The sequence below is a fragment of the Populus euphratica genome, unplaced genomic scaffold, assembly GCF_000495115.2.
Source record: "Populus euphratica unplaced genomic scaffold, PopEup_1.0 scaffold49.1, whole genome shotgun sequence".
Lineage (NCBI taxonomy): Eukaryota > Viridiplantae > Streptophyta > Magnoliopsida > Malpighiales > Salicaceae > Populus > Populus euphratica.
In genome coordinates, this window is record NW_011499875.1 from 1,125,818 (window position 1) to 1,152,525 (window position 26,708).

Genomic DNA, 26,708 nt, shown 5'->3' on the forward strand with positions numbered 1-26,708 from the left:
TCTGTTCATACCCCCACCCCCTCTTTTAATCTATAAGCTTCTGTTGCTTTCTCCGACCACAAACACCGCCCATCCCACCCCTAAAATTTTAAATTAAACACATACTAGCACCACATCACCACCACCATCACGCGAAGCCATTGTTTTTCCCTGACCAATCGCTCTCTCCCACGTGTCCCTCCTTCAGGGATCCACATCAACGTGCCGGCACAGAATATTCATATCCTCACCCGAAACCCCAGAAAACAAACATACGTCATCATTCTAATCTTCCTTTCCCTGTCCCTCCTCTCTCTTCTCTCTCTCTCTCTCTCAAATCATCAAAACAATTTTCTCAATTCACGCCGTGTTATTAGCTACTCTTCTTCTTCTTTTTTTCATCTGCCTTAATCGATTCTTACAACTGTATCCAAACAACCCGCTTCTCCCCCCTTTCTCGGGAAAATCCCCTCGTTATCTCTCGAGAAACTGCTGGTTGGGGTTAGGGATTTTCAATCAACGGTTCGATTAAATTTTAGTTTAATCGAATTAAAATAATATAATAATAATGAGCTTTCAAGATCTGGAGGCAGGGCGACCCTTGGCATCTTCAAGGAGAGAACTGATCAACGGGAAACAAGATGCCACGCAAGCGGTTGCTTCTGGAATCTTCCAGATCAACACCGCCGTTTCCACTTTTCAGCGTCTTGTTAATACCCTCGGGACTCCTAAAGACACGCCTGAGCTCCGGGAGAAGCTGTAAGTTTATTTTTATTTTGTTGCCGTTTTGAGTTTCTTCGTTTGTCGTTTTGACTACATGACGAGATTTATGGTCGATTTTCCATAATTATTTAGAATTAAATTATCGAAGTTGTGTAATTTTCTGTTTGGATGGTATTATTGAAGTGAATTTATTGTGTTTACAGAGCTGAAATTAAATCACAGGCGTCTGAAAATGAACAGGGTTAGAAGACTGTTGTTTTCTAATGAAATATAAGGAGACGATTGTTGCACTACACGGCAGTTTATTGTTGTTATGACAATATGACCATCGTTTACCACAATAATTTTTATTTTTTTAAAACAAATTTACAAACATTTATTTCCTATCTGATGTGGAATATGCCACATAGGGAATTCTTATTGCAAATAGCTACATCACTCAATCGGCATGATCGTTATTTTTTCTATCATTACTCTAAAAGTTTTGGGAAACAATACTAAACACAATTCTGGTTGTTCCGATTTCCCAAGCTGGGCCATGTGCTAGGGATGCCTGTGTGCATGATAGCATAATCACAATACCCTTTAGTTGCTAGCAATGCTAAAAAAATCTCTATCCTGGTACTTATGCGGGTTTGTTTTTTGGTTTTCCAGAATTTATGCAACTGATAAAATCTGTCTGTATTTTCCCTCAGGAGAAATGTAGCATATCTGAGCAGTGACAGAGAAATAGTTAATAGATTAGAAAGAACGTAGGGTACACATGAGCTGGGCTTGGATAATAATTACTTTCTTTGCAGCCACATTTGAGACTACTCTTATGACTCATTAGAAAAGAACTTTCAACATTATTTTGTGAGAACTTCTCACCTAAATTCTATTCACGACTTAATTATACTGACCCCTTTTTGGGTTTTTTGAAAACTTGTTGACAGTAGTGTTTGTTCTCTCTTGCTCAGAACATTAAAATATCCGTGAGACTCAATAATTTATTTTCGTAGAAAAATGCCAGAATTTAATGGTTTGCTGTTCCTCGCTCCCCCCTTTTTTTTATGGAATGGTATCAGTCAAATGTCCTTGTAATGAACCTCCATTTTGAGCTGTCATTGTACTGATTTTTCTTGCATGACAGGCATAGAACAAGGCTACATATTGGGCAATTGGTGAAGGATACTTCAGCCAGACTTAAACAAGCTAGCGAAACAGATCATTATGCTGGAGTCAGTGTATGTTTGCTCCTTGTTGTTTAATGTGCACTTAAATTAGTACTTTTCCAGATACCCTTCCGATTCAGTAATCCCTCAAGATCCCATTGGAACCACATCAATTCCACCCCTTGAATCACTAAACTTTCTCAACTGGTTGGATATGTTATTCAACCTTAATGTAATCAACATTTGGATTGCCTCTTCTTTTTTCTTGTTGTAATTGCAGCAAAGCAAAAAGATTGCTGATGCTAAATTAGCAAAAGATTTTCAAGCAGTTTTGAAAGAATTTCAGAAGGCTCAGCGGCTTGCGGCTGAGAGGGAAACGGCATATACTCCTTTTGTTCCCCAAGCAGTCCTTCCTTCCAGGTGATTGCTTAAGGATACCTTAATAGATAGTTTGTTGGATTAGAGATTCTGTTTGTTTCTTTGATATAATGAACAGTTTGTTTTGATAATACAAAAAAGCTTTGATATTTGTATATTCTTCTAACAGTTTGTGTTTGTTCATATTCTTTGCAGCTACACAGCCAGTGAGGTAAATGTAAGTTCCGATAAAAGTCCAGATCAGCGTGCCCTCCTTGTGGAGTCGAGAAGGTGAGATCTGCTCTCTAACATAGGCTACCGATGATCTTTTCATTTATTTGTCCCAACTGTAAGAGAAATTTATCAAGTAATGTTTCTTTTCTATCACAATTCCTTGTTCATTGTGTTGAGCATGTTGGGGAATTTTTGAAACATGTTCACATTTTAAAACCAGCGAACATTTATAGGTTTTTTCAAAAAACTGCTGGTCTTAGTTTGCTGCATTCATTTTTTATTTTTATTTTTAATTCATAAATCTGTAGGACTGAAAGGATATCATGCATGGAGAGGATTTTTGGTGCAAAAATGAGTGTAGGAATTTTTTATCTTGTAATTTGCAACAGGATTGATTAATGGTTTGCCTCTGTGCCTGATCATCTAGATAAGAAATCAGTTTGTAACATAACAGCTGAATCATATACTCTTCAGAAAAACTGTATACAAGAGTTGCCTCTGATTACACTCCAGAGGTTGCCCGAGACAGACTTTTAAAAGTAGGACCATTCCTTTCTTTTTGTTGAAAGCCTGTCGCATAACTTGCTATGTACCTAGCTTTTATTTGACCTGAAAAAAAAGAGGGAAAGAATTCTGAGCTTTGAATTGAATTTTGATGCAGACAGGAGGTCCTACTACTGGACAATGAGATTGTCTTCAATGAGGCTATTATTGAGGAGAGAGAACAGGGAATACAAGAAATTCAGCAGCAAATTGGTGAGGTGAATGAGATTTTTAAAGACCTCGCTGTCCTTGTCCATGAACAAGGAGCTATGATTGGCAAGTTTTATCTTGGCTTTTTTTATCTCCAGTCTTGCCTGTGTACAGACAAGTGGCTCTATATATTTTAGTTTATCATTATTATTGAACCCCCCTTTTTCTGGGTTTGTTACAGATGATATAGGCTCCCATATCGAAAGTGCCCAGGCTGCGACATCACAGGGAACATCCCAACTCGTGAAAGCTGCAAAGACTCAAAGATCAAATTCATCTCTGGTAATCTATGGCATCTCATTTATTTATTCCCATTTCGATTATTATTGTCATTATTGTTGCTGATGGTGGTGGTGTTTGTTTTTGTGACAAAAGTAAGTTATGGACTGCTGACATGGCTAGTTTGGACACCTCCCTTTTCTTCTGTTTTTGATCTTTATGTGTTTTGATTAAATTGGACACTCCCAGATTGTCCTATAAGGGGCTTGTCATCTAAATGCCATTTGCATTTTCACATGTGTTTTTCTTTTTCATTATTTAAGAATATGAGCTGCTTCTTTGATGCAAATTATTCTATTGAATATCGATGAAAGAAGCTGTATATTGCCCTTGTTTCAAGGAGGGGAATTTCATTCTAGATGTTGATTCTTTATGATTTATTGTATTGTATTGTATTCAAAACTGACCCTCATGTATTTAATGCAGGCCTGCTTGCTCATGGTGATATTCGGGATTGTGATTCTCATTGTGATCGTAGTACTTGCAGCCTAATCTAAAAAAATCTTTATAGAATCCTTGAACTGTTTCAAGAGCTGCTTGGCAACAAGATAGTAATGTCTCTGCTAGTTCCTTGGTTATGTTCTTTAACAAGACATGGTGACTGACTGGAGTTTCTCACTGCTAGTCAGAGGTGGTATACATTGTATGATGGCTGCAAATGATCATTTTGGGCTGCTTTGTCTGGGTGGGATTCCTGTCTGTTTCTATTTTCCGCTGCCTCGGGTTTACAAGGGTGTGTGCCTGTTTGTTCAATTGTTTCGAGTTTTATAGTAATATTAATAAACATAACATCCATTCTTTTCTTTCCAAGCACTTGGCTTATAACCTTTGTCCTACAATTTTTCACATCATTAGTGCATCTTCACTGGCTTGCTTCTTTTTGCAATAGTGTAAATATACTATCAATTTATCATCAAGTGATATCAGCAGTCTTGATTTGCCTTGTGTCAAATTTATTTAATGTAGTAATTCTCGGATCTTCAGCCATTGTTGTCTTGTGAATTTATTCAACCGGTGGAATTTGCAAAGAAATTTCGGTTTTATAAGATCAGAATTTATTCATGTCCTTATAATGGAGCTACGCGTTGAAGTACCAACCCTGTGCAAATTGCTGTCTTTGAAAATTGAAACCCCACTTTCCTGACTTGGAATGTTATTCCAACTACTTCGTAGATCATCTGGCACGAAAGAGGTCCGTTTGATGATGAGGGTTGGATTTCAATGCATGCAAATGCAGCAGCGAAATGTCAAGTGGCCTCTGGAAGTTGAAGAAGCGGTTCGTGGCGAGAACTCTCCCGTATCATTCGTTGTCTAGACACGAGGAGTCATCGTGAAGTTTGGCTGCTCTTTTGGTTGGAGGGATTTCCATGGTCAACTTCCGATTGGGAAAAAGAGATTAAAAAAACACAAAAAAAGGGAGACGAAACCTGGTTAAGTGACCTGGATAATGCGTGAAAAAGAGTCTATGAAAAACACAGAAAGGGAGACGAGACCTGGATAATGCGTGAAAAAGAGTCTATCCACAGCCAAGGTAGATAGTGTTAATGATACAGCTTTTGATGTGAGGGAGACTTCGCATCGTGGGAAAAACCTGTCTTAGGGAGGAAGATGAGGCCCAGGTTGCTTGTTGGTTCTCGGGGTCTTCCCTGACCTCTCAGGGTGAAGGCCGGTCCCCGGGAAACGATGGGAAAAGGCAGAAAACTTGGTGCCCTTTATCTGAATTGCCTCCGCATTAGCTGCTCAACCGGCGTTGAAGTCGAGTTGAATAAAACCTGGTTATCTCTTGGCAGGTGGTCTTATCAACCAACAATCAATGTATGAAAAATAAGATACTCTTCTCTGTACTTATTCGAAGTGAAAAATAAACACAATTACTTCGTCATGGGATTATTAAGTAAATTATGAAAAAGCACAAACTTTTTTCCCAGAAATATAAATGGATGACAATGCGGTGTTAAAGAGTCGCTAGCGGATGTTATAATTTATAAAAACACGTGAACGGACCATTGCTTTTTTACCTGTTTTTCTACAGACACTCTAAAATGAATTGGTCAGTACAGTAAGAATTTTTGGCAATGGGCATGCGCCTATTCGGGCAAGCAACACAGCAAGTACGTCATTCCAGGCATTCCTTTACAGGATATTCCAAGCAGATAGTTCTTGCTCCACAAAGCTTTATACAAAATTTTGTTCACGGCAAGAGTATATAACAAAACTACGATTCTTTCAGATTGTTGCACAAGTTACAATCAGAATAAAAGATGGATGTTAGGATGATTAAAAGAGTAGATATAGAGGCTGCAAGAAAAGTTACAGCAGATACAATGCCAGCATGTGCCCTTATTCCTGACGGTATTCTCCACACGACATTGTCAGTTCTAGATCCTGTCCTGTCATTGGTTGGCATAAGTAGGCAGCTCTCATGGTCCCCAATTTCTTCCATGCTGCAGCGCAGGAACATTTCAGGTTCACCAAATTCCACTTCTGAATAGCCACTGTCATCAAGGGGCTGCAAGAGATGGACATAATTCAGACAGTTTTCCTACAGCTTTGTGATCGCTCATTTTATTATTGTTGTTGTGATAACACAGCAACGTCCTGTTCTCTTCAACAATTCACTTACAGGATATCGCGCATGCAATGGAAGGTCTACGCTGATTTCCAGTTCACTTATATGTCCCAACAAGGAAGTGGGAGCAACATTCATATGAATCTCAACAGCTGACTGATTCGATAGAACAGAGGGCAATTCCAAATTAGTATCTCCAAAAACAGCCACATCAGTAAATACTGCAGAAGTGGAGTAAATGTACATCAGGCTAGAGAAAAATGCCACTATAGCCCAAATTTCAAAATGAGGTGCACATATATCATTCAATGTAGGAACAATTAAATGCACTACCACCACGCTTGAGCATGTGTTGGAGCTCAAATGGGTCAGCAAAGACTCCTGTTGGCAGTCTCTCAATAATGATAACTTTACAAAAGTGAGCACGTAGCTGAGACATGGAATCTGGCTGCATGTGGAATCTGATAGTTGATGATATATGGCGATGAGAACCTTCACCAATCAAATGACGCCATGGAACTGATACTCTTAAAAGATGATTCAGATTATCTGGCAGCAGCTTGCAGGTATTAAAAAGAAGTTCATCTACTATGAAGTTTTGGAAATTTGGTTCAAGCAAGCTATCATGTTTTTCAAAATAGGATTCCATAATATACTTCCTGAAACCACAATATGAGTTGTTGGAATTGGAACTTGACTCACACCTTGTCTCCTGACAAGCAAGGAAACAAGTTAGACAATAAAATGTTGAAACTGTTACATTCACACCTTGCCTCCTCTGGCAATTAAGGATACAAGTACGACAATAAAATGTTGAAACTTAATTGGATGCATAGTCAAATTGAAAGGCATTCTGAGTTGGTTCCCTGCAATTGCATTTTAATTCTCAGAAACATGTACTATCAAAATGGCAAACGTTTGGATATTGTTACAAGTAGCAATTATAGTAGGCAGGTAGCCAAACTCAAAATAAATGCTGTATGGTCATTAGGGCATGCCATATTGTTGCTTCTTGAAATGCTCACAGCCATCTAGTATGCATCTTTCATTGTAGAAAGTTAATACTTACAAAATGCTACACAAAAGATTATACCGCAGCAGGACATCTATGTGAAACTCAAAGTACAGCACGACGCTTACAAGAGCTATCAAATCATGGACAAGAAATACACACAGTAACAGATATGAAGAAGAAAATCCAAGGCAAAAGGGCTATGGTGTACCCACCTCACTTGAAGATGAAGAACTCTGCAAGAAAAAGCCAAAGCCAACAGAGAATATCAACAGGATCCCCACCTTCTGGTGAGTGCAAAACTTAACATGCTTAGGAGTTGCCATAGAGTACCTGAAACATAGTAAAAAGCACAATAGAAGTCGTAAATATTAAGCATTCAGTTGCAGGATAGATAAGATTCCGATATTTTTTCCAAAGTTAAAAGCAGACTTTCTACTCCTTTAAACACACATACATATTCAGTAAATTTAGGCCATTTACAGACCAATGCCCCTTAACATAATGTTACCAAAAACTCACGACATAACAAATGAAAGGCATAGCATCAGCTCTCATTTTCTACAAGTAAAAAGTATAATACCAATTGCCGTCACACCTTTAGATGATCCACTCTAGAATGATCTTGATGACATAGTAAAAAGTATAATCCCAATTGCCGTCACACCTTCAGATGATCCACTCTAGAATGATCTTGATGATTCATCAAATCAAAACTATTTTAAACAAATTGTCGCATACAGAGTAACAAGCACATTCTCTATGCATCGGCCCTGTATGCAAGTCACCCACACACAAACACAGACATACAAATGTACACATGTAAATACATGCATGTCCTCACCAAAAATATAAGAAGTGTACACATGCATGTCCTCACCAAAAATATAAGAAACATGAACGAGTCAAACAGGGATTTCAAAGATTAGCTCAATTACACACCATATTAGAGCCAAACTGAGTCTTTCAAAGGTTCAGTACAGGAAATGTAGCATTTAGAACGAACAGGGTTTTTTTTTTTTTAAATCATTTTTTCCAATAGAAATCAAACTAGACTTATCCACAGCCAGAAATTAAAATTACTAGTACAGAAAAAACGAAGAGAGCACCTCCATTCTTCAGTCAATGATTCTTGCACCGTTTGCATTGAGATGGTTTTGACTTGTGCAAAAATCATGCACCAATTTCATTGAATTTTATTATCACATAATAAAGATAAATAAACAAAGTGAATATAACTTAACAGATGAAAAAAGAGAGGAAAAAAACAGAATCCGATTCAATAAAGGAAAAAAAGCACTTAAGCCAAATCTAGCTAAAAAACACACACACAGCATTTCTGTAATAACCCTACATCAAAAGAGATAAAAAATGATTCACAGAAAGAGAATGTAAGTCAATGACCGAATCATGAAGAGATTAAGCAAATTGCCTATCTAAAGCTTGTATGTGCACCATTTGAAGACACAGTAAAGAGAAATAGAACTCACCAGAATCAATCTACTGAGATGGAAAATCCTCTTGGAAAAAGAGGATTAAGGCAATTGAGAGAAGAGAGAGAGTAAGAAGTAGAATCTGAAATATCAATCAGTTTTTCTCTCAACGAAATATTTTGAGATGGGATCCACTGCTTTGTTTTTCTGTTTCAAGATGAAGAAAATCAAGTAGATTATTTATGATGACAAAGTAGTGGGCTTGACAGCCCTCTTTTTAAGCTACGATGAAGCCCATAAACAAGTTAAGTTTATTACTTTTTTTTGTTTTGGGGAAGGGAAAAAAACAGTCAACTGCTTTTCTAGCTTCTTCTTCTTCTTTGTTGAACCCCCTCCCTCCCTCTCGGCTTCAAATATTTTTCCCGCTTAGGGAAGTAATAATTTTCTACCAAAGAAGAGATACAGAATGAACAGTACATCATCAGCAAATTCATCAGTATCAACAGCAGCAATTATTTTTTTAGATTAACGTGGGTGTCCGGGCCAGCTTGCGTGCACCATGACTAATTCCACGGGCCCTGAAGTTAACGACCATGTAAGTCTCCAGTGACCATCATATGTACAACCAAAGATTCGAACCTGAGACTACAGAGAAAGCAAACCCCTTAATTCCAAATCTTTATCACTTGGTCACCACTTATATGTTTAACAGCAGCAATTATTGGAGGTGGAGGAGGAAGTGTTAACAATGTTGTTTTGGATGATTTTCATTTCCCTTCTGATTTAATCTCCATTCAAGACCGCAAAGATGAGGCCATGCTTGGTTTGCTTTTTTCTCCTTTTTTTGTTCCATTTGAGAATCTCTTCTTTTGTGAGGTTTAGCCATCTGGGTTGTTATAATATTGCATAGTCTATATGAATTTCGGATTTTTTGGTAGCAGGTTTGGGCATTTGTGTAGGAAAGATTTTATTTTTTTTGGCCATTAAAAAATTGAATATTTTTTGTGGGATTTGGCTTGTTCTTATGGAAATTCGTTACCTGGGGTATTTATATTTCTGCGTTTTCTGCGTTGGCCTGTGGACTTGGTGGCTATTTTTGTGATTGTTTGATACTTCACATTATTTGTTTTCTCGTGTTTAGATTGCTACTATTATCGTTATATATCATATTTATAAAGGCCCCATTACTCTAGGATTCTCTTCGGCATGCTTCACAGATTTTTTATTTTTTCTCTAGTGTTTAGCATACATGGTCTTATTCATAAATTCATTGTCCTGCTAAAGCATACATGTTACTGAGATGTTGGTCTTATTCATAAATTCATTGTCCTGCTGCTAAGAAAATAAGGTACAATGCATGAAATTCATGTTGGACATAAAATTCTGAAGTTTATGTTGCTTGTTACGAAATATTGCCCCTTATATTTATTTACTTTTTTAAGAAACAAATCGAACTCATCGACAGAATTAGTTTATGTTTCACACTTTGATTATTTAAATATAGGACTAAGCCAATTGATTCCATTAGTTTTGGTCTTGTGGAGGATTGAGATTTAATTTCTCGACTTCAAAAGACATAAAGCTTACATCTCTAAATCGATTTCCTTCATCCAGCTGATTTATCCATTTTAATTAGCATGTCTGTTAATTTTCTTTGTTTCTTGGTATACCTCTGTTTTTAGCGGCCCTCTAACCTAACTTGGATATATGAAAATTCAAGGACTTACTTTTTTGCATTTGTTCTTCACCCATTTTGGTTACAAAATAAAACAATAGAGAAATATATTTTGGAACTTTATTGTTTATTCTTCTCTGTTAGCTCTTGTCTGACGAGTTCATCCTGCTAAACATATGGCTTTCTTTCTCTCTAAGCTTCAAGCATTCAATGAATTATGTAGTGGAAGGTTGGCAGGGGCATAGGGCTAGGGGCGAAGAGGGGGGAGTGCCTTCTGTTCTCTCTCTAAAACTGACCTTGGAAAGAAAAAAGGGAGGCCCCGCATCCAATTAGCGAAACACCCATAGTTTTAACTACTATATCTATTATCTGAGTTAATAGCAACACATTGGAGTTATTGCTGTTCATAGAAGTCTTCTTATTCTTCTATTGCAGCGTTAAAAACTGATCTGATGGCTGCACTCAACAAGGAGGTTAAATCATTGGATGACGATAACTGGAAGTTTGAAGTACCTCGTTCTCATATCAACCTCATGTCAAGGCCAGGTTAGTCTTCAATCCACCAATTACCTTTCCTTTCACATCCCACTCCTCCAACTTGTGTAGGATAAATACGAGTCATGCAAAATACTGGCATTTAGTGATTTATGTGACTGCTGTGTTTTTTATTTTAGAACTGCAGCATCACTTCACGTGTCACTGGTATCAGCTGATTCATTGTGGTGGATCTCGTCACATGCCACCGCCATCAGTTTAGGGGTCATCTAAAACATGCTTGAAAGATTAGCAGATAGGTTATTGGGTGGGACACTGGTGTTCTGTGTTCGATTTTCATGTCCCATGATCATAAAATTTCATGTTAACCATCTAGGTGGTAGCCAAGTGGTAAGGACTTGGGATCAAGGGGTTTGCATATAATAGATTTTATCCCTGTAGCTCCCAGTTAAAGACAGAAAAGGAAAAATGGACCGGAGGGAGTAGGAGTTTGTCAAAAAACTCCACACATGGATCCTCTGATTTGTAGACACATACACCAAGTATCATACTTATGTCTCCGTGACTGGTTGCTGCAATTGAATTAGGCATCTTCTTGCTTCTGGAGAACAGTGCCCAGATGAAGTGTTTGTGGGCGGGTCTGTAAACTTTCTGTAGATTAAATAATTAAATCACACCAGCCAGCTTCCCTAATTTAATAATCAGAACAGGGATCACTTATACATGATGGATGCTGGATCAAAAGCCAACCCCTATTATTGCTTCCTCTTATATTCTCCTGCCTGTCCATAATATCCCTGTGCTTTGACATTTTCCCAGGAGCTGACAAGAAATATTGGAACCATTTTTGAAGCTGCAATTCGTCTTTAAACATGTTACAAAATTATGGAACAGATACCGAGGAGTATCTGATCCAAATCAGTATCTCCCTCGTATAACTATCCTTTCTATGCGTTTTTTTTACCCAAATGTTTTTGTGAGATCTTTTTGAATCATGTAGATGAATGTAAACTATGACTCTCGGTCTGTTAGAGGGCTTTGAATCCTGCTTTCTTTGTGAACTGCGGGTCCATTTCCTTGTGATTTCTACCGTGATACCTTGTTTTAGTTTGTTCATTGTTACTTACGGATTTGTTATTTGTCTTCTTTTATGGATCCCAATGCAGGTGAAAAACTAAGCAAGAAGCCGGAAATAGCAACGCATAAAAACCTGGCCTTGCCGAAATGACATGTGATTCCGTGGGCAGGCTGCATCTTGCATTGATTGACTTTTGGTACATATCTTTTACTTCGATGATAAATATTTCTTGTTTTATTCTGGAGCTGCCGATTTTGTGTTGTTTGCCCCGTGTTCTGAAATGCTTCCAAGTAACTCTGTTGTCCATACTACAAATAAATGGAAGGCAACTTGCATTTCTTTATTTTACATTGAAGTCCAAAATGTATGCTCATGGTTGAGTATATATCCCACCAAAATTGCACAGGACTCGAGGGAATAGAACTAATTATAAGATGATTAATTCCATGACTAAAAGAACCAACGCCACGACGGTCTTGCTGGCCTGCCAGTGAATTTTTTTCCTTTGTCCACAGAGACGAGGCCATGCACGGGATGAAGCTTAGACCGCACCAACAGTTTCGTTCCTTTTGATTGAAAATTTTAGGTCTATCGCGCTGAAGTGGTTTTTCGTTCTATGTACAAAACTAAACTTGGTTGAATCAATGCAGCAACCAAACTCGATGCGGCTTCTAAAACACAAACCTTGGACTTGAGGTGGAAAAGGGTTTTGGATGATAGGCCTTGCTTGCCTTAATTTGAAGAGGATGAAATCGGTTGCGCAGGTGAAAATGAAGGTCTTTCTGGGATGTGAGATTTCCGCAGGTAGTATTGGCTTACCCGCTTGCTTCCTTACTGTTCACGTGAATGGAGCCACGCTTCATTATTCACATTATTCACGTGAATAATAGAATATGATTACACTGTTTATAAAATTTCTTTACACAGAAAGCGACAAGTTACTTTTTGTGATTTTGATAAACCTACGGCAGAGCTGATGGATATTACCAGTAAAAAATTATATATTTTTTATAATGCTAAATAATAAACTTTACTTACGGTCACAATACCAAACAACACAATATTTTTTTATAATGCTAAATAATAAAATTTTATGATTATAAATAAACTTTATTTACGGTCACAATACCAAACAACACAATATCAAACAATCATTAAAAGAGGTTGTTTCATAGCATGTTTGAAATTGTTTTTGAATAATTTTTAAAAATGCGTTTAATATGAAAAAAATGTTAAAATTAATGTTTTTTTTACTAGTTTTCAATGGTTTTGATGTAATGATATTACAAATGAAAAAAAATCTGATTTTTATTTTATTTTGGTATGTTTTCAAGGAAAAAATTATTTTCAAAAGTATTTCATATGACTATTTTGAACACACACAAAATCAAAAACCTTGAGACTTGGTAATTTATAGTGTTTTGTTTTATTTTTTTATTGATTTTATTTTTTAATAATGAGATGATTAAGAATTTGACTTTGTAATTTTTTTTTCTTTTCATTTCTACAAGGTTAGAGTGATTTGTAGGTTTGATAGAGGAATTTAGATTGCCTAAGTTTATAGATTCGATGGAGTGTTTTTTTAATTGAACTTAATTTTTTATCATATTTTTTTTCTCTAGTTAAAAAATAGTTTTTGAGAAAATTCATGTTATTAAATTTTATAAAGTTCATGAATATATTCGTAAGTTTAGTTGGTTGACCTGATTTGCGAATCTAGCGAGTTTTTTTATTTTTTTATTTCATCATTAGACATTAGGTTAATTGAAAATCTAGTCTTTTAGATTATTTTACTATATTTTTCATGAGATTATCATGGTCTTAAAATAACATATGGATTTTGGGCTGGTGTTCTATTTTGCGATTGTTTATTTATATTATTATATAGTTAAATTGAAAAATTATTTTTTAAAAAAATTATAATTACATTAGAGTTCATAACTCGGTTCACAGGTTTGATGAGTTTATCTACTGACCAGGCATGTTTTTTTTTTTTGTATTTGATCCTTTAATTGTACTCGGTTCACAGGTTTGATGAGTTTATCTACTGACCAGGCATGTTTTTTTTTTTTGTATTTGATCCTTTAATTGTTTTTAATTTTTGTTGTCTTTCGATATTGGATAAGTTGAGAAATAAAATGTATAAATTATTTTTATTTGTTTTTTATATAGTTATTATTTTCTCAAATAAATGTTTATTTTTAGGTTGGTGGTTATTATTTTCTCAAATAAATATCTATTTTTAGGTTGGTAGCAATTTTATAAATATATATTTTTATTATATAATTAAATAAAAATAATTTATAATTTTTTTTATTAAATTCAATAAAATCAATAACTTGAGTCGTGAGGGGGTCAGGATCGATTTAATTCATCATTATCTTAATATGTTTTTTCAAGTTATTATTTTAAAGTTTTTTTTTAAGATAAACTATATTCTTACTATTTATCATGGTTACATTTGAACCATGAAATCAATAGATTTAAGTTAAGTTACTTTCTCCATGATTTAATTGAAAAGTTAAGCTAAGTAAAAAGTTGAGTTAAGAAATTTTAAAATTAATATGTTAATTTTTTTATAATTTTTTTAAAAAAAATTAATCTAATAATACTATATGAAGCGCGAGAGTTAATAAAATAGTGTCAACTATACGGAGAGTGGTGGATATAGTTGAGGGCGGATATGTTATATCCAGACACGGGGCTTCTCAAAGTAAATGTGCCTACATGCATAGCCTCGTTGACTTTGAAGGGATCCAAAACAAATGAACTCCCGTATGGTTTATGGATCAGTTGGGCCAGTTGATCTTTTAGAAGTCACATCATCCTAGTTGGGCTTCTAAGAAATTATGTCAACTCGCCTCAATTTAATGTTGTGTGAAGTTATTTAATCCTTGCTATTGCAGTTTCATCATATATTTTTAAAGATTTTTTATTTTTTGGATTAATATTTTTAATATATTAATATCAAAAATAAATTTAAAAAATAAAAAATGTTATTTTAATATATTTTTTTTTAAATAACATTTATCACAATTCTAAATAATTTGTTATTGGCGCGTCCAGGGTCAAAAAAGGGGTGAAATCGCTTTCAGGTTCGGGGAGGCCTTTTCTACACCTAACCATCAACTTCGTGGTCAGCACCTTAGGCTTAGGTTATACTTCGAGCCACACAACTTGGGCCATCAGGATTCCATGCACTATAAATCAGCAGTTTCAGTCAATTGTTTTTAACAGGTTTGTCTACTCACATAGACATAGGTATCAGATACCAAGGGCTACCCTAATGAGACCAGCCAGAAACCATGCAATAAACATTAGGAAAAATCTCCTAATATTTTAAGATGGTAACACCTTGTCACCATTTAAAAATTATATTAAAAATCAACAGACACATACGAGTCAACGAAAAAACTAAAAAATATTACACAAATACTATTAAAATTGATTTAATATATAAAACACCCTTATAAATTAAATATTACATATTTACAACTTCTCATAGTCAAAGTATTAATGTAAGTTAAAATTTGATGTTCAAACACTAGACTTCCCCCAAACTTCACAAATTACGATGGAAGCAGTAAAGATGACCACATAAAAAGTTTAAAATAGCCTACAGAGCAGCGAGACCAGGCCACCTAAATTGCCATTAGCACCAGTTCATTTATATGCAACCCAATTGCCATCAGTACCTGCTTGTCTTCATTTTACACCACCTGTACTTTATCCCATGATTATATGTATTTTAGTTAGGAGCAACGACGTATAGAGCACCACCACGAGGTGCTCGATGTACTTGTTTTTGTCTTTCATAATCTATTGCTTCACCACTACTTTGGCCATTTTCCAATAAACTACCCCTCAAATATCTGTAAAGAACAAGAATTGATCAGAATTTGAACGAGATATTAAACAAGCTGATGACCATAGTCCGTAAAGCAATCATTCTACATTTGCCTAAGGGAACTCTTCAACTATGATCTCAACCTAACAGGTCCATATTCTAGTCACTCGTCCCATCAATGTCCCAACTATGAGAAAAAAATACATATAAAATCAACAAATCTGATTTTTAAAATGAGAGCTAATTAAGGGATGCTTGTTATGAAGAGAGAGTAGCAAGGAGAGGAGATGTCCAGGAAGATAGAAGAGATGAATTGAGATAGAGGGTGATTGTTGTGGAGAGAATAGAGGAGAGGGGATGTCAGGGAGAGAGATAAAGAGAGAAAGGAAAGGGAGAGGAGAAAGAAGCAGAAGGAGGAGAGGGGGCAAAAAGAAAAAGTTGAAAAAATCAAGGCATGAGGAGAGGGGGGAAAAAGAAAAAGTTGAAAAAATCAAGGCATATTTAGGTCCTTTCATGAAAAAATGAATAAATTTGAAAAAACGAAGATAAGAGCTTTTCTGTTTAAATTATAGGAGCACCGGCGGTTTTATATATATATATATATATATAGTATTGTTAGAAAGATTTTTACTAGAGAACTCTAATCATATTTTAAAAACTCACTAAATTAACTCCTAAACCACATTGACTTCAAATTAACCCTTAATCAATTATATCCTCGTTTGATGTTATTTCAAGATATAGTTAAAACCGTGTCATCAAAAAAAATTTAATAGCACTGAGTATATAATAAACAAAACTTAATATGTATCTAGTAAACCATTTTTTCTTTCCTTGTTTTTCTCCCCTATCATTGAAGACGATTCTAACATCTTAGAAGACAATCAAATTAATCCTTAAACCACTTTAACCCTAAATTAACCCCTAATTAATTACATTCTTGTTTGATGACTTTGCAGGTGTTGTTAGAATCATATCATTGAAATCTTTCTGATATTTTTTTAACAATATTGAGTATATAAAAAATAAAACATCAATATATCCAAAATGACTCATTTTTTTCCCTACCAGATCAACTTCTTTTTTTTTTTTCTGGTCCTTGGATTTTAAAAAAATTTGGCCAGCTTTTATACATATTAATTAATTTACATAAAATATATATTTTGACTTTTGAATTTTGACTAAACAATCTGGGTACAAATCCAACATTTAAAAACATGGTCGTGATGTAAATATTTTTATGTTATTCTCCTGAAATTTTTATGAAAGTCACCTTTTTTTAAAAAAAAAAAAAATCCGAGTATCAGAGTAATTTTCCCTCGACTTTATCATGCAACGTGCCATTAAGGCCACATCCCACTTTTACCAAGCTTGGGAATAGAGGAGCACCCCTCAGCAATATTACCACAGGAACAGAAGGTGACACGTTACTCTTTCCACGACAATTCACGCCTCCAGTACATGAAAATTATCCAGATTGGCATCAATATGGTTTATATATCCTCATGAAGCTTTCCATCTCCCTAAATAGGCCACAAAGCCTCTGGAAACGTTGTTATTTATGTGATAGGCGAGCAAGTTACAAGCATTCAGTTCAGTAATACAAGGATAAATTGGCCATTTGCTCAACAATTAACCTTTCATCCTTAAACCAAGAGCAGCCTACACTGTATAGTTTGACCTTGTTACATCAGGCAGTTATCTCATTCTCCCTGTTGCTTATCAAATCTCAATTGCATAGGTTTATGGAACTCCCTCCAATAATTAGCTTCCTAACTTCCAGTGAGTCAACCACTCCGCAATCATTTCTCTATAATCAATTCTCTGTTCCAAGATCAGCAGTTCAGCACTCGAAGTCAACGAGTGTGCTTGCTTCTGCGTTCTGATACCAGTCACACTTCCCTACTACTTTTAGATATCGCAAAAGCTCAAGCAAATCAATTTCCAACCATCCCACCCTCCATCGAATTTCTCTAACCGCTCAAGAGTGCTACCTCTAACTAAATCCTGATTTGTTTGGGGTTCCACTGCAACCTATTTTTCATCAAAATTCATATTTTTCTTCTTTAAATTATTTTTTTAGTGTTTTAGAATCTTTTTTATATGCTAATATCAAAAATAAATTTTAAAAAATAAAATAAATTATTTTAATATTTTTCTAAGCTATTGTGCGAACTAATGTACAAGTTTTTCCATCAAAGGTAAAGTAGCCAATGAATAGTCTCCATGGGCAAAAAATAGGAAAATAAAAAAAGGAACCACGAAAGTGAATTACTTTGAAACAAAGGCAGAATTCAGGAATAGGATTTGACATGTGCAAAAGATGGACAATCGGATCTATGGACATAAGGACAACATAATGTTTCTTGAGATCTTGAACCTCTCATAAGATGATAAAGAGAAAAGTTCAAAATAAAAATTTGAAAAAAGAAAACTAAATTTTATGTCTCCATATGTGCAAAAAGAAAGCTAAGCTGAACAGATACCAAAGGCATTGCTTGTTCCAATGCCCAAAGGAGGAGGACCCGCTGAGTTAAAAGTTTAGTAGGTGTTTACCTCATACAGGGTGGGACAAAGGTACATTTCGTGTGATTAAAGCTTCTTGTCTGATGTCAGAAGCTCCATTTGTTCTGTCAGCTGATCCACATGCTGAGCTTTGTCCCACCCGTTTGCATTTGGCTGCACATCATTTCCATTGGTTTTACCCTCTACAGAACTTGATTCAATATCCTCAGGCTCTGGACTCTGCACAAGAAGGTCATCCCAGAAGCTAGAATTATCAAGCAAAGCATCAATATCAGGATCAGGGGACATGTTGTCAATATCTATGGGTATTGTTCCATTAATTCCTAATGAAGCTGGATCTATGAATCCATCATTGCATGTCTCTGGTTCCATATAATCTTCACAAGGGATATCAGCAACATTTTCTGGTACCATTTCAGGCATTTGAGAAACATGGGGCATGATCACGTTTGCCTGGGGAATAGGTATGGAGGTTGCCCCCTGTGCTCCATCCAGCATACTCATATCCGGAAAATGAGAAGCTGTGACCTTTTCAGAACTAGCAATTTGCAGGGAAGATTGTATTTCAGATATTGGAGCTGATGGGCCCTGCCTGGAAATCCCAAAAGCTGCTGGTATATGAGTGGATTGCCCTGAAGTTGGCAGAACCTCTTGGAGAGTCACTCCTGATGTGTGGCTCGAAGGGCTTCCACTGTCTTTTGCACCAAGATTATTGTCATAAGATTCCAACTTAGAAGCATCCATTTTCATAATCTGCCTAAGCATTGCTTGGGCTGCCTCGTTCATCAGAGGCTGATACTTCACAATCTGCCCATCATGAGAACCAGAACCCTCATTCTCAGGAACATCCTCCTGCTTGAGCCTGCGTTTTTTATTGGCTTCCATTATGCGCCTATTGTTGTCATTTTGCTGCTGTACAAACTGAGCCAAGAAGCCTGGGCTGTTCATCGCCTTGGCCAGGAATGACATCATCTGTTGCTGACGCTGCTCCATTCCTTGAAGTCGCTGTACCATGGTTTGCAACTGGCTATCCGTGGACTGTTGCTGCTGCCTCAACCTAACAAGTTCTTGCATAAGGACATTCTTGTCCCTCTTAAGCCTCTCCACCTCTTCCTCGAGCCCAAATTTCCCAACCTCAACACAGGCGGCTACCGATGAGTTCTGCCCAGGTGGTTGTTGTGGCTGCTGATTAGCATGCCCGTGGGCAGATTTTCGCCGACTGATAATCCTAAGTAGGTGCTTCTGACCCCTCAAAAATCCTTCATTGGCAAATTCCCAACGGTCTGGATCCACCTTTCGAAAACCCTGTTTGAGAATAGAGAACAATATACAGAAAGATTAAGAGCTTAGGCTTGGTTTTCCAAACAGTAAACATTACTGGAGGATAACAAGCAGTGATTAGTTCTCCTTCAGGTAAAATCAATGGGTAGTTTTGGTATTGTCACAGAAGGGGAGCACTCCTCTTAGCTTTTCACAAATAATACAAAACATTTAACTTCAAGGAAAGCGATTTTATATTACACATGGCAGATTACTAAGGTAAATGAGCATAGAAGTTTTCCATGGCTGCCTAGAAGTGTTGATCGCTTCTTGGCTTACCAAGGGTAGGGATGCAGTTATTGTTAGTGCCAAAGGTTTGAGGGAGATGAAGTGGCCACAAGAGGCAAGATGAGCATATTTAGAAAGGAAGGTTGCTTCCGATAGATCATAAGCAAAATCTCCTTGAAATGTTTCTTGGAGTTTGTCAAGGATAGCATAATGTAGACAGTAAGCTTGCAATACCAGGTTTTTTTGTGAAGTCAAAATGATACTTGATACTTCATCATAAATAATTCATATCCTAGTCAAACATCATATCAACCGAAAAACATTTCTCTAATTATTAAAAAATGGTTATTGGATGGGCGCTCTACCTAAGAACACAGTTACAAATACAAACCGTTAGTAGCATCAGATCTTTATTTATTGAGAGAGAATTCGGTTATATTTCTTTTATTTTGATTTGCCTTTCCCATCCATGACTTGGTAGACAATAACTGGGAAATGATCTTGCACATGAGCACAAATGTTCAAACAATAACTGGGAAGTCGATACCTATAGCGCCATAGCAAACCGTGACAATAGCAAACGATACTAGCCATTACAATTATACAATGAAATCCACACTTAACTCAATAGATTGTCACTCAATAGCAAACAGGCATCATGCCATTTCACAAACACTAGCTCGTGGTAAAGACCTTTCAGCTATGATTGGGAGTTCGATGACCCCTTGCTTTCTGAGAAAGCCAACTGCATTTCCGTTTGATTTAAAAGAAGCACATAATTTCCTTGAGGCAGTATTGAAGGTGAAAGGATAAGCTCTTGTCGAGTTCCTTCCACATAAAGCTAGAATTAAAGCAAGAAAACTACAACAGAAATGCAGAAAAATCCAAAAAGAAAAGAAATTAAAGAAATAAGAAAAGTGAAATCCATACGTAAGTGTTCAGTTGCCTAACAAAGCTGGAGAAATTATTATGCTTGAAATACTTCGGCAAAAGATCGCGAGCGAACTCCGGCGGATTCCAAACCACAAAACTGTTATTCGTCGAACTCCAAGACACCACCGCGTCTGTCGCCGGATCGTCTACCATGTCGTAAGTCTTACTTAGAAATGGCGGCGGCGCATTCGACTGTGACGCCATCGGCACCGACGCCGCTTGTGCCCCACCGCCGCTGATCGAGGAGTGGCCACCGCTTGCAGAGTTGATTGTTCCATCCATCAGAGTAGCGAATAATAAAGGAAATGTTTATTGATCGGAACTTTTTAGGGTTTTGGAAGAGCAGGCATTCGTGAGAGCAAAAAAGCTAGATTGAAGGAGAGGAGAGAGAACGAATCGAGATTGTATAGGGAGGAAGGAGAAGGGGGTAAAGAGGAGACAGGTGGTTGTTGTTGTACGGTCACGGGAAATGAAATGAAGAGTGGGATTCTATTAAAGGCAGACGCGACGGAGGGAAACAGGCCTGTTGCCATTTTGCCTCTTCCCTTTTTTTCTGGAGGTGATGATAGCAGTTGAAATTACTGGTTGACTCCTGCTTTCTTTTTCTTCAAAAGAAATTGTGAGGCTGTTTTTCCCCCCTATTTCTTTAAATAAATATATATTTAAATGGTATTTAGTACGAGGTTAAAAATATGAAAGAATTATTATAGAGTAATTATCATAATAATAATTTTTTAAAGTGTTTGATTTTTAAGAATGCTTAGCTTGAGTTAAATGTTAGATAAGAGAGATAGATTAATTTAATAGTTAGTAATAATTTATTATGGATAATTAAAAATTAATTTGAGGCAATCATCACCCTCTAATCATTCACTCTTAAAAAATAAAAGATAAAAATAAAAGAAAGTTCAAATTTTATTAAAGTAAAAATCAACCCTTTTAACTTTCAAAACATAACCCTAATTATTTTGATTTAAGGTAAATATATCTGACAAAAATATTTTTTTAGCATTTATTTTTTATAATAAATATTTGAATTTTTCATTTTAAATAAACATCTTGTCTTGTTCGCCCCTTCAAATTACCATGCACCTATGCTTCCAAGAGGCAAGAGGAACGAAGCTAAAATGCCAAACAGAGCTCACTTTAAAAAAGTCCACAAATCATTATAGATTTCTTTCTTGTCTAATAATCATGAAATATTTTTATTTATTATTGTTATTATCACAAGCAAAAAGTGCTTAGTTGGGACGGGAATGTTGAGATGCGGGTTTCAGTCGGTGTTTTTATTCGTAAAACAACACGATAAGCCCGACTTATTGAGAATTTGAGATGGAACATACTGGCATTTATTTTTTCTAAATCATACGGACCCCTGAATTGCTTATCAAATTTGAATTAGTACCTGTACTAAAAATGTTATTTTAATTGCTTATCAAATTTGAATTAGTCCTCCTATTGTATTTCGTTTATTTTCTCCAAACTAGATTTCGGTAAATCACTTTTTAAATTTTTTTTATAGTTATTTGTTGTTAAAAAATTAATCAATGTAAAATACTTTCTGATAAAAAAATATTTGACTTTATTTCTAAAAAAGTGTTTTCTTTATTTTGAACAAAAAACACTTTTTGAAAGTTATGAAAAAATTAAAAACTTAATCAATGTAAAATATTGATAAAAAAATATTTGACTTTATTTTTAAAAAAATGTTTTTTTTTATTTTGAATAAAAAACACTTTTTAAAAGTTGTGAAAAATTTAAAAATATTATATTATTTACTACTTATATTAAATTTAGTTTTCAAACTTTTGATTTATATATATATATATGTATTATTTTGAATATTTTTTTTCAATTTTATTCATTATAATTTAATTTTTATATTAATTTTGATTTTTATTTTTATAATTGTTATTTACTTCTTTTTTTTATTTTTTTATTGAAATTTTTTAACTATAAAATTTGGTCATCATTTATTTGATTATTATTTATTTTATTTAAAATAATTTATGAAATTTTAATTATTATTATTTTAATTTCTTCATCTTTGGTTTTTCTAGCCCTGACGCTGTCAAAATCATATCATCCTACCCATGGAGTTTGAAGTGTAGTTTAGAAAGAAAATTACTCTGTTAATTCGTTCCCGGCCTTCTATTATGATTTCACATGTGGAGAATTTTAAAAAGCTTATACAGAAAGTGACTCTCGCATCCTTCCAAGAGTCATGTTACTTATGTTACGTGTATGGACATAAATAGACGGTGATAACTATGATTGGTGGCAATCATGGTTGAAGTTATAGTCAAATGGTGGGTGCCTAATTTGTCCATCATTATTGAACAATTGTCTCCCTCCTCAGCTATAAATAGAGGGTGCACTGATAGCTGAGATAGACCACGAGATAAAGAGCAACACAAAGAGAGAGCAAAGGGTGAGAGTTGAGTTGAGTTGAGAAGTTTTCTCCTCCTCCTTATTTTGTTATTTGTATTGTTTTTGAGCTTGATTAATACAAATCAGTAGCTCCGTGGAGTAGACAAATTACTGAACCACATAAATTTATGTATGTTTGAATGTTTGGATAAACCTAACAGCTGATGTCCATAAGCAGATCCAGTAGGGAAAAGAAGCTCGAAGTGTATAGGAAATGGGTTTTGTCTCAAGAAGAAATCCTCACAGCATTTGTAAAGTTTCCAATGTTTATGGGCATATCTACAGAGAAGATCACGACATTGATGGATCTACCCAGATATTGAGATTTTACGAGAAAAAGTTGAATCTTTCTTCAGCCGTAAACTCTTTTATATTTTAATTCATAATCACTCTACATATCCATTTGTTTTCTCGATTTGCAAAGATTGAATACGCTTTGTTTTTTAACATAAAATTTGAGAATTTATGGTTAGGATTTGGATTAAAAAATCAGGAATGAGTGCAGAGCATAGCATCTTATGAGAGTACTGGGAAAGATAAATAAAATGCAGGTATCTCGTTGTTTCCAGAGTAGAAAAATGAGAGAAATCAATTAAAGAAAAATTAGTGAAGGGGTTGGAATTGCAAGATACGATGGTGGCGGGTTAGACAATGTTGGTGGCTGGTTCTTTTCATGGTGGAGAGAGAGGAGAGAGAAAGATGCCGTGATTGGAGGTGAGGTGGTGGTGGTTCGGTGCCGGATTCTGACGTGACGTTTGATTGTTTATGCCTTTAGATAGAACCATGCTAGGGATAAAGGTTTTTTTTTTTTTCTGGTGTTGCTGAGTTTTTGCATGATAAATAGTAATACTTTTATTATCCAAATTGCGTTAGCCATAAAATCGATAGAGAAACTATTTTTTATATATTATATATATAAAGGTAGTATAGATTTTTTTTGTCTGAATTAAGAAATTATATTCAACCAGGATATAAACTATAATGTTTTTAAAAATAAGAAAAAATAAATAAGTTACAAGAGGATTTTTTTAAAATAAAATTATCCCATTTATTTTTTATCAATTGTCGAAAAGTGGTAATGGAATCCTTTTGTATCCACAAGGCTATTATGAATGGGCCAAGGCCTAAGCTGGAAGTCCATATGTGTAGTAGCATTCGGGCTTTTGCAGTCCATGTTTCATAACTGAAAACTGAAAAACTACACCGGAAAAAAACCTCTTCTAACTGGCGAGAAAGAAGAGAAAAATGAGCTCCTCGGCGACAGAGGCGGATGCTTTGCTAACTCAACAGCGTCCGAGCATTGTCGAGGGTCTCTCTCACCGTCCGATGGAATCGTTATCAGGTCCACTACAACACTTCTCTTTCTCTTTTGATTTTATTTTCATAAAAAAAAACTCTAGGGTGTGATGTAACCAGTACCACACTCCAGCACGTCACAGTCCGACCCATTCTTTTTCCATAAAATGAAAAAATAAATAAGTTTCAAGAGATTTTTTTAAAAAAAAATATCCCATTTATTTTTTTATCAATTGTCGAAAAGTGGTAATGGAATCCTTTTGTATCCACAAGGCTATTATGAATGGGCCAAGGCCTAAGCTGGAAGTCCATATGTGTAGTAGTATTCGGGCTTTTGCAATCCATGTTTCATAACTGAAAACTGAAAAAGTACACCGAAAAAAACCTCTTCTAATTGGCGGGAAAGAAGAGAAAAATGAGCTCCTCGGCGATAGAGGCGGATGCTTTGCTAACTCAACAGCGTCCGAGCATTGTCGAGGCTCTCTCTCACCGTCCGATGGAATGGTTATCAGGTCCACCACAACACTTCTCTTTCTCTTTTGATCTTATTTTCATAAAAAAAACTCTAGGGTGTAATAGTACCCCACTCCAACACGTCACAGTCCGACCCATTCTTTTTCCATTTATCACTGTTATCACGATCAGGACGCAGTAGTTAATTTATCGGAACACAGCATCGTTTTGATCGTTGAAGAAACCTGCTGTCTCCAAGCCAAATTTTATCTTCAAAAGGAGTTGATCATGATTTCTAACTCACAACTGACTTCTAACTTGCTCTGTTTGGTTGCTGGGTTCATAGGGGACGTGAAGGAAATAATCTAGTAGCAGTGATTATATGGCATAGTATCCTACTTTGACTAAATGAGTCCTCGAATTAACTTGGTGTCTAACCCTGACTTAATAATTTGTTGTCGTGGAGAATCTTGGGATGGAGAAGAGGATTGAAGTTTCTGGATTTTAGAGTTTCTAGATTTGGGGGATTATCCTGATTGTTGTTTTCAATTACTTCTTGACAACCAAACAAATTATGAATTACTTTTAGAACAAAAGCCTTAACATTTAATTGACGCACTGATTATCTGGATATTATGGGTGAAATGCAGGTGAAGGAGATTGAAGAGTCATAGATTGTGATCCCATGAAACCTAAGATCTTCCTTCCTTTCACAATTTTTTCATGGTTGAAAAAATAACTCCAGTCATCAAAAGCAAGAGTATGTTTTGTTAGGTTGGAGGGTTTTTCACTGTGAATTTAAAGTCCCTAACACACAAGAGGCTCTCCTGTTTATTTGGTAAAAGTTATCATAAGTTGTTAATTTACGCAGGGATCCAAGTAATTTATGCATCTGGATTTAGTATCAGCCGAGATTCTGCTGTAACCTATATCTCTATCTATATCACAGGCCTGCAGAGTGACTAGATGGCTGCATCTATGCGGGAATCAAGACTAGGATCTCAGATACAATTTCTTGGGACTGCAACTTTGAACCTGCAGGAAGCACACTGCTTAGCTTCACAATCAAGTATTCTATTCTCTAAGCCACTAATGCATGCAAGTGCCATGGAAAACAGAAAGATGTGGCAAAACTTGCTTGAATCATGCATGCTTCTTTTACCTGATAGCTTATTCTCTCACTAATTGTCTGGAGATTTGGTATTGCGGTGGGAGGACCACTGCATTATCAAACAAGCATTTGTTCTATATAATTGCTCGGTGGAATTGATTTTTCTTGCAAAACAAGACCGGTAATTCTAGGTTAATTGTCAAGTAAAGAGCAAAAAAAATAAAAAAAATTAAGTATATCTACCCTTCTTGTGTATTATTTCGGCAAAAAATACCAAGAAATTCTATCCCATTAATTTTGAGAAACGAGACATAAAAAAATAAATACATTAGGGATCTCTATCTCTTTTGTATAATTTAACATGAAGAAACTGAAAAAGGATTGGGATAGCTTGAAGGGAATTGAACCCGACGTGAATCGAAGACGCAACCTTCTGATCTGGAGTCAGACGCGCTACCATTGCGCCACGGATCCCGTTGAGGTTACAGCAGAAGCTTAAATATATATTTTAAACTAAATCGCATTCCAGATTCTTTCTTAGTGAGAAAAAACTGTCGAGGCTCCAAGCCAGCGTTTGCCAGGATACCTCCATATGATGGTCTGATATGCAGAGTCTATAATGTAAATTATTTTGGGTGAAAAATGAAGAATATTTATATTTAACAACTAGAGGGTTGATACTGCTACCTTCATCACAGAAAGAGGGTCGATATTTGCTTTTCACTTTGACATTCATGAAGAAGATCTTTTTAAAGTGTCCTACCTTGACATTGTCATTGTAGTTGTTATTTTTTTTTTATTTTTTTTTTTTGTGTCACTTTGA

The 26,708-nt window shown here is 35.7% G+C and overlaps 4 protein-coding genes and 1 non-coding gene across 8 annotated transcripts; 2 read left to right on the plus strand and 3 right to left on the minus strand.

Moving 5' to 3' along the window:
• On the plus strand, positions 1-4,289 carry LOC105128250 (syntaxin-22-like). Its single transcript, XM_011029834.1, has 7 exons — positions 1-738; positions 1,835-1,928; positions 2,137-2,276; positions 2,430-2,504; positions 3,109-3,266; positions 3,382-3,482; positions 3,906-4,289. The coding sequence occupies exons 1-7, from the start codon at positions 548-550 to the stop codon at positions 3,969-3,971; spliced, it is 825 nt and encodes a 274-aa protein (XP_011028136.1). The 5' UTR covers positions 1-547; the 3' UTR covers positions 3,972-4,289.
• A 1,291-nt stretch (positions 4,290-5,580) lies between these two features.
• LOC105128252 (phosphatidylinositol-glycan biosynthesis class X protein-like) lies at positions 5,581-8,700 on the minus strand. Its single transcript, XM_011029836.1, has 5 exons — positions 8,551-8,700; positions 7,276-7,393; positions 6,382-6,760; positions 6,103-6,269; positions 5,581-5,988 (listed from the first exon to the last, which is right to left on the minus strand). Exons 2-5 carry the CDS (start codon positions 7,384-7,386, stop codon positions 5,695-5,697), a joined length of 951 nt encoding a protein of 316 aa, XP_011028138.1. The 5' UTR covers positions 7,387-7,393; positions 8,551-8,700; the 3' UTR covers positions 5,581-5,694.
• A 137-nt stretch (positions 8,701-8,837) lies between these two features.
• On the plus strand, positions 8,838-12,718 carry LOC105128251 (uncharacterized). Of its 3 annotated transcripts, XM_011029835.1 has the most exons (5): positions 8,838-9,009; positions 9,216-9,316; positions 10,604-10,714; positions 11,830-11,937; positions 12,392-12,718. In XM_011029835.1, exons 1-4 carry the CDS (start codon positions 8,960-8,962, stop codon positions 11,889-11,891), a joined length of 324 nt encoding a protein of 107 aa, XP_011028137.1. In that variant the 5' UTR covers positions 8,838-8,959; the 3' UTR covers positions 11,892-11,937; positions 12,392-12,718. The 3 variants fall into 3 exon arrangements, 1 of the variants encoding a protein (XP_011028137.1); XR_842818.1 differs by lacking the exons at positions 8,838-9,009; positions 12,392-12,718 and having other exon boundaries at positions 9,216-9,742; positions 9,783-10,714; positions 11,830-12,096; XR_842819.1 differs by lacking the exons at positions 8,838-9,009; positions 12,392-12,718 and having other exon boundaries at positions 10,366-10,714; positions 11,830-12,096.
• Positions 12,719-15,211: 2,493 nt separating this feature from the next.
• On the minus strand, positions 15,212-21,209 carry LOC105128253 (heat shock factor protein HSF8-like). Of its 2 annotated transcripts, XM_011029838.1 has the most exons (3): positions 20,593-21,209; positions 18,145-19,419; positions 15,212-15,613 (listed from the first exon to the last, which is right to left on the minus strand). In XM_011029838.1, exons 1-2 carry the CDS (start codon positions 20,875-20,877, stop codon positions 18,181-18,183), a joined length of 1,524 nt encoding a protein of 507 aa, XP_011028140.1. In that variant the 5' UTR covers positions 20,878-21,209; the 3' UTR covers positions 15,212-15,613; positions 18,145-18,180. The 2 variants fall into 2 exon arrangements, with proteins under 2 accessions (XP_011028140.1, XP_011028139.1); XM_011029837.1 differs by lacking the exon at positions 15,212-15,613 and having other exon boundaries at positions 17,835-19,419.
• Positions 21,210-26,287: 5,078 nt separating this feature from the next.
• On the minus strand, positions 26,288-26,359 carry TRNAW-CCA (transfer RNA tryptophan (anticodon CCA)). The gene has a single exon. It is a non-coding gene; the product is annotated as a tRNA-Trp (tRNA).
• Positions 26,360-26,708: the final 349 nt, after the last annotated feature.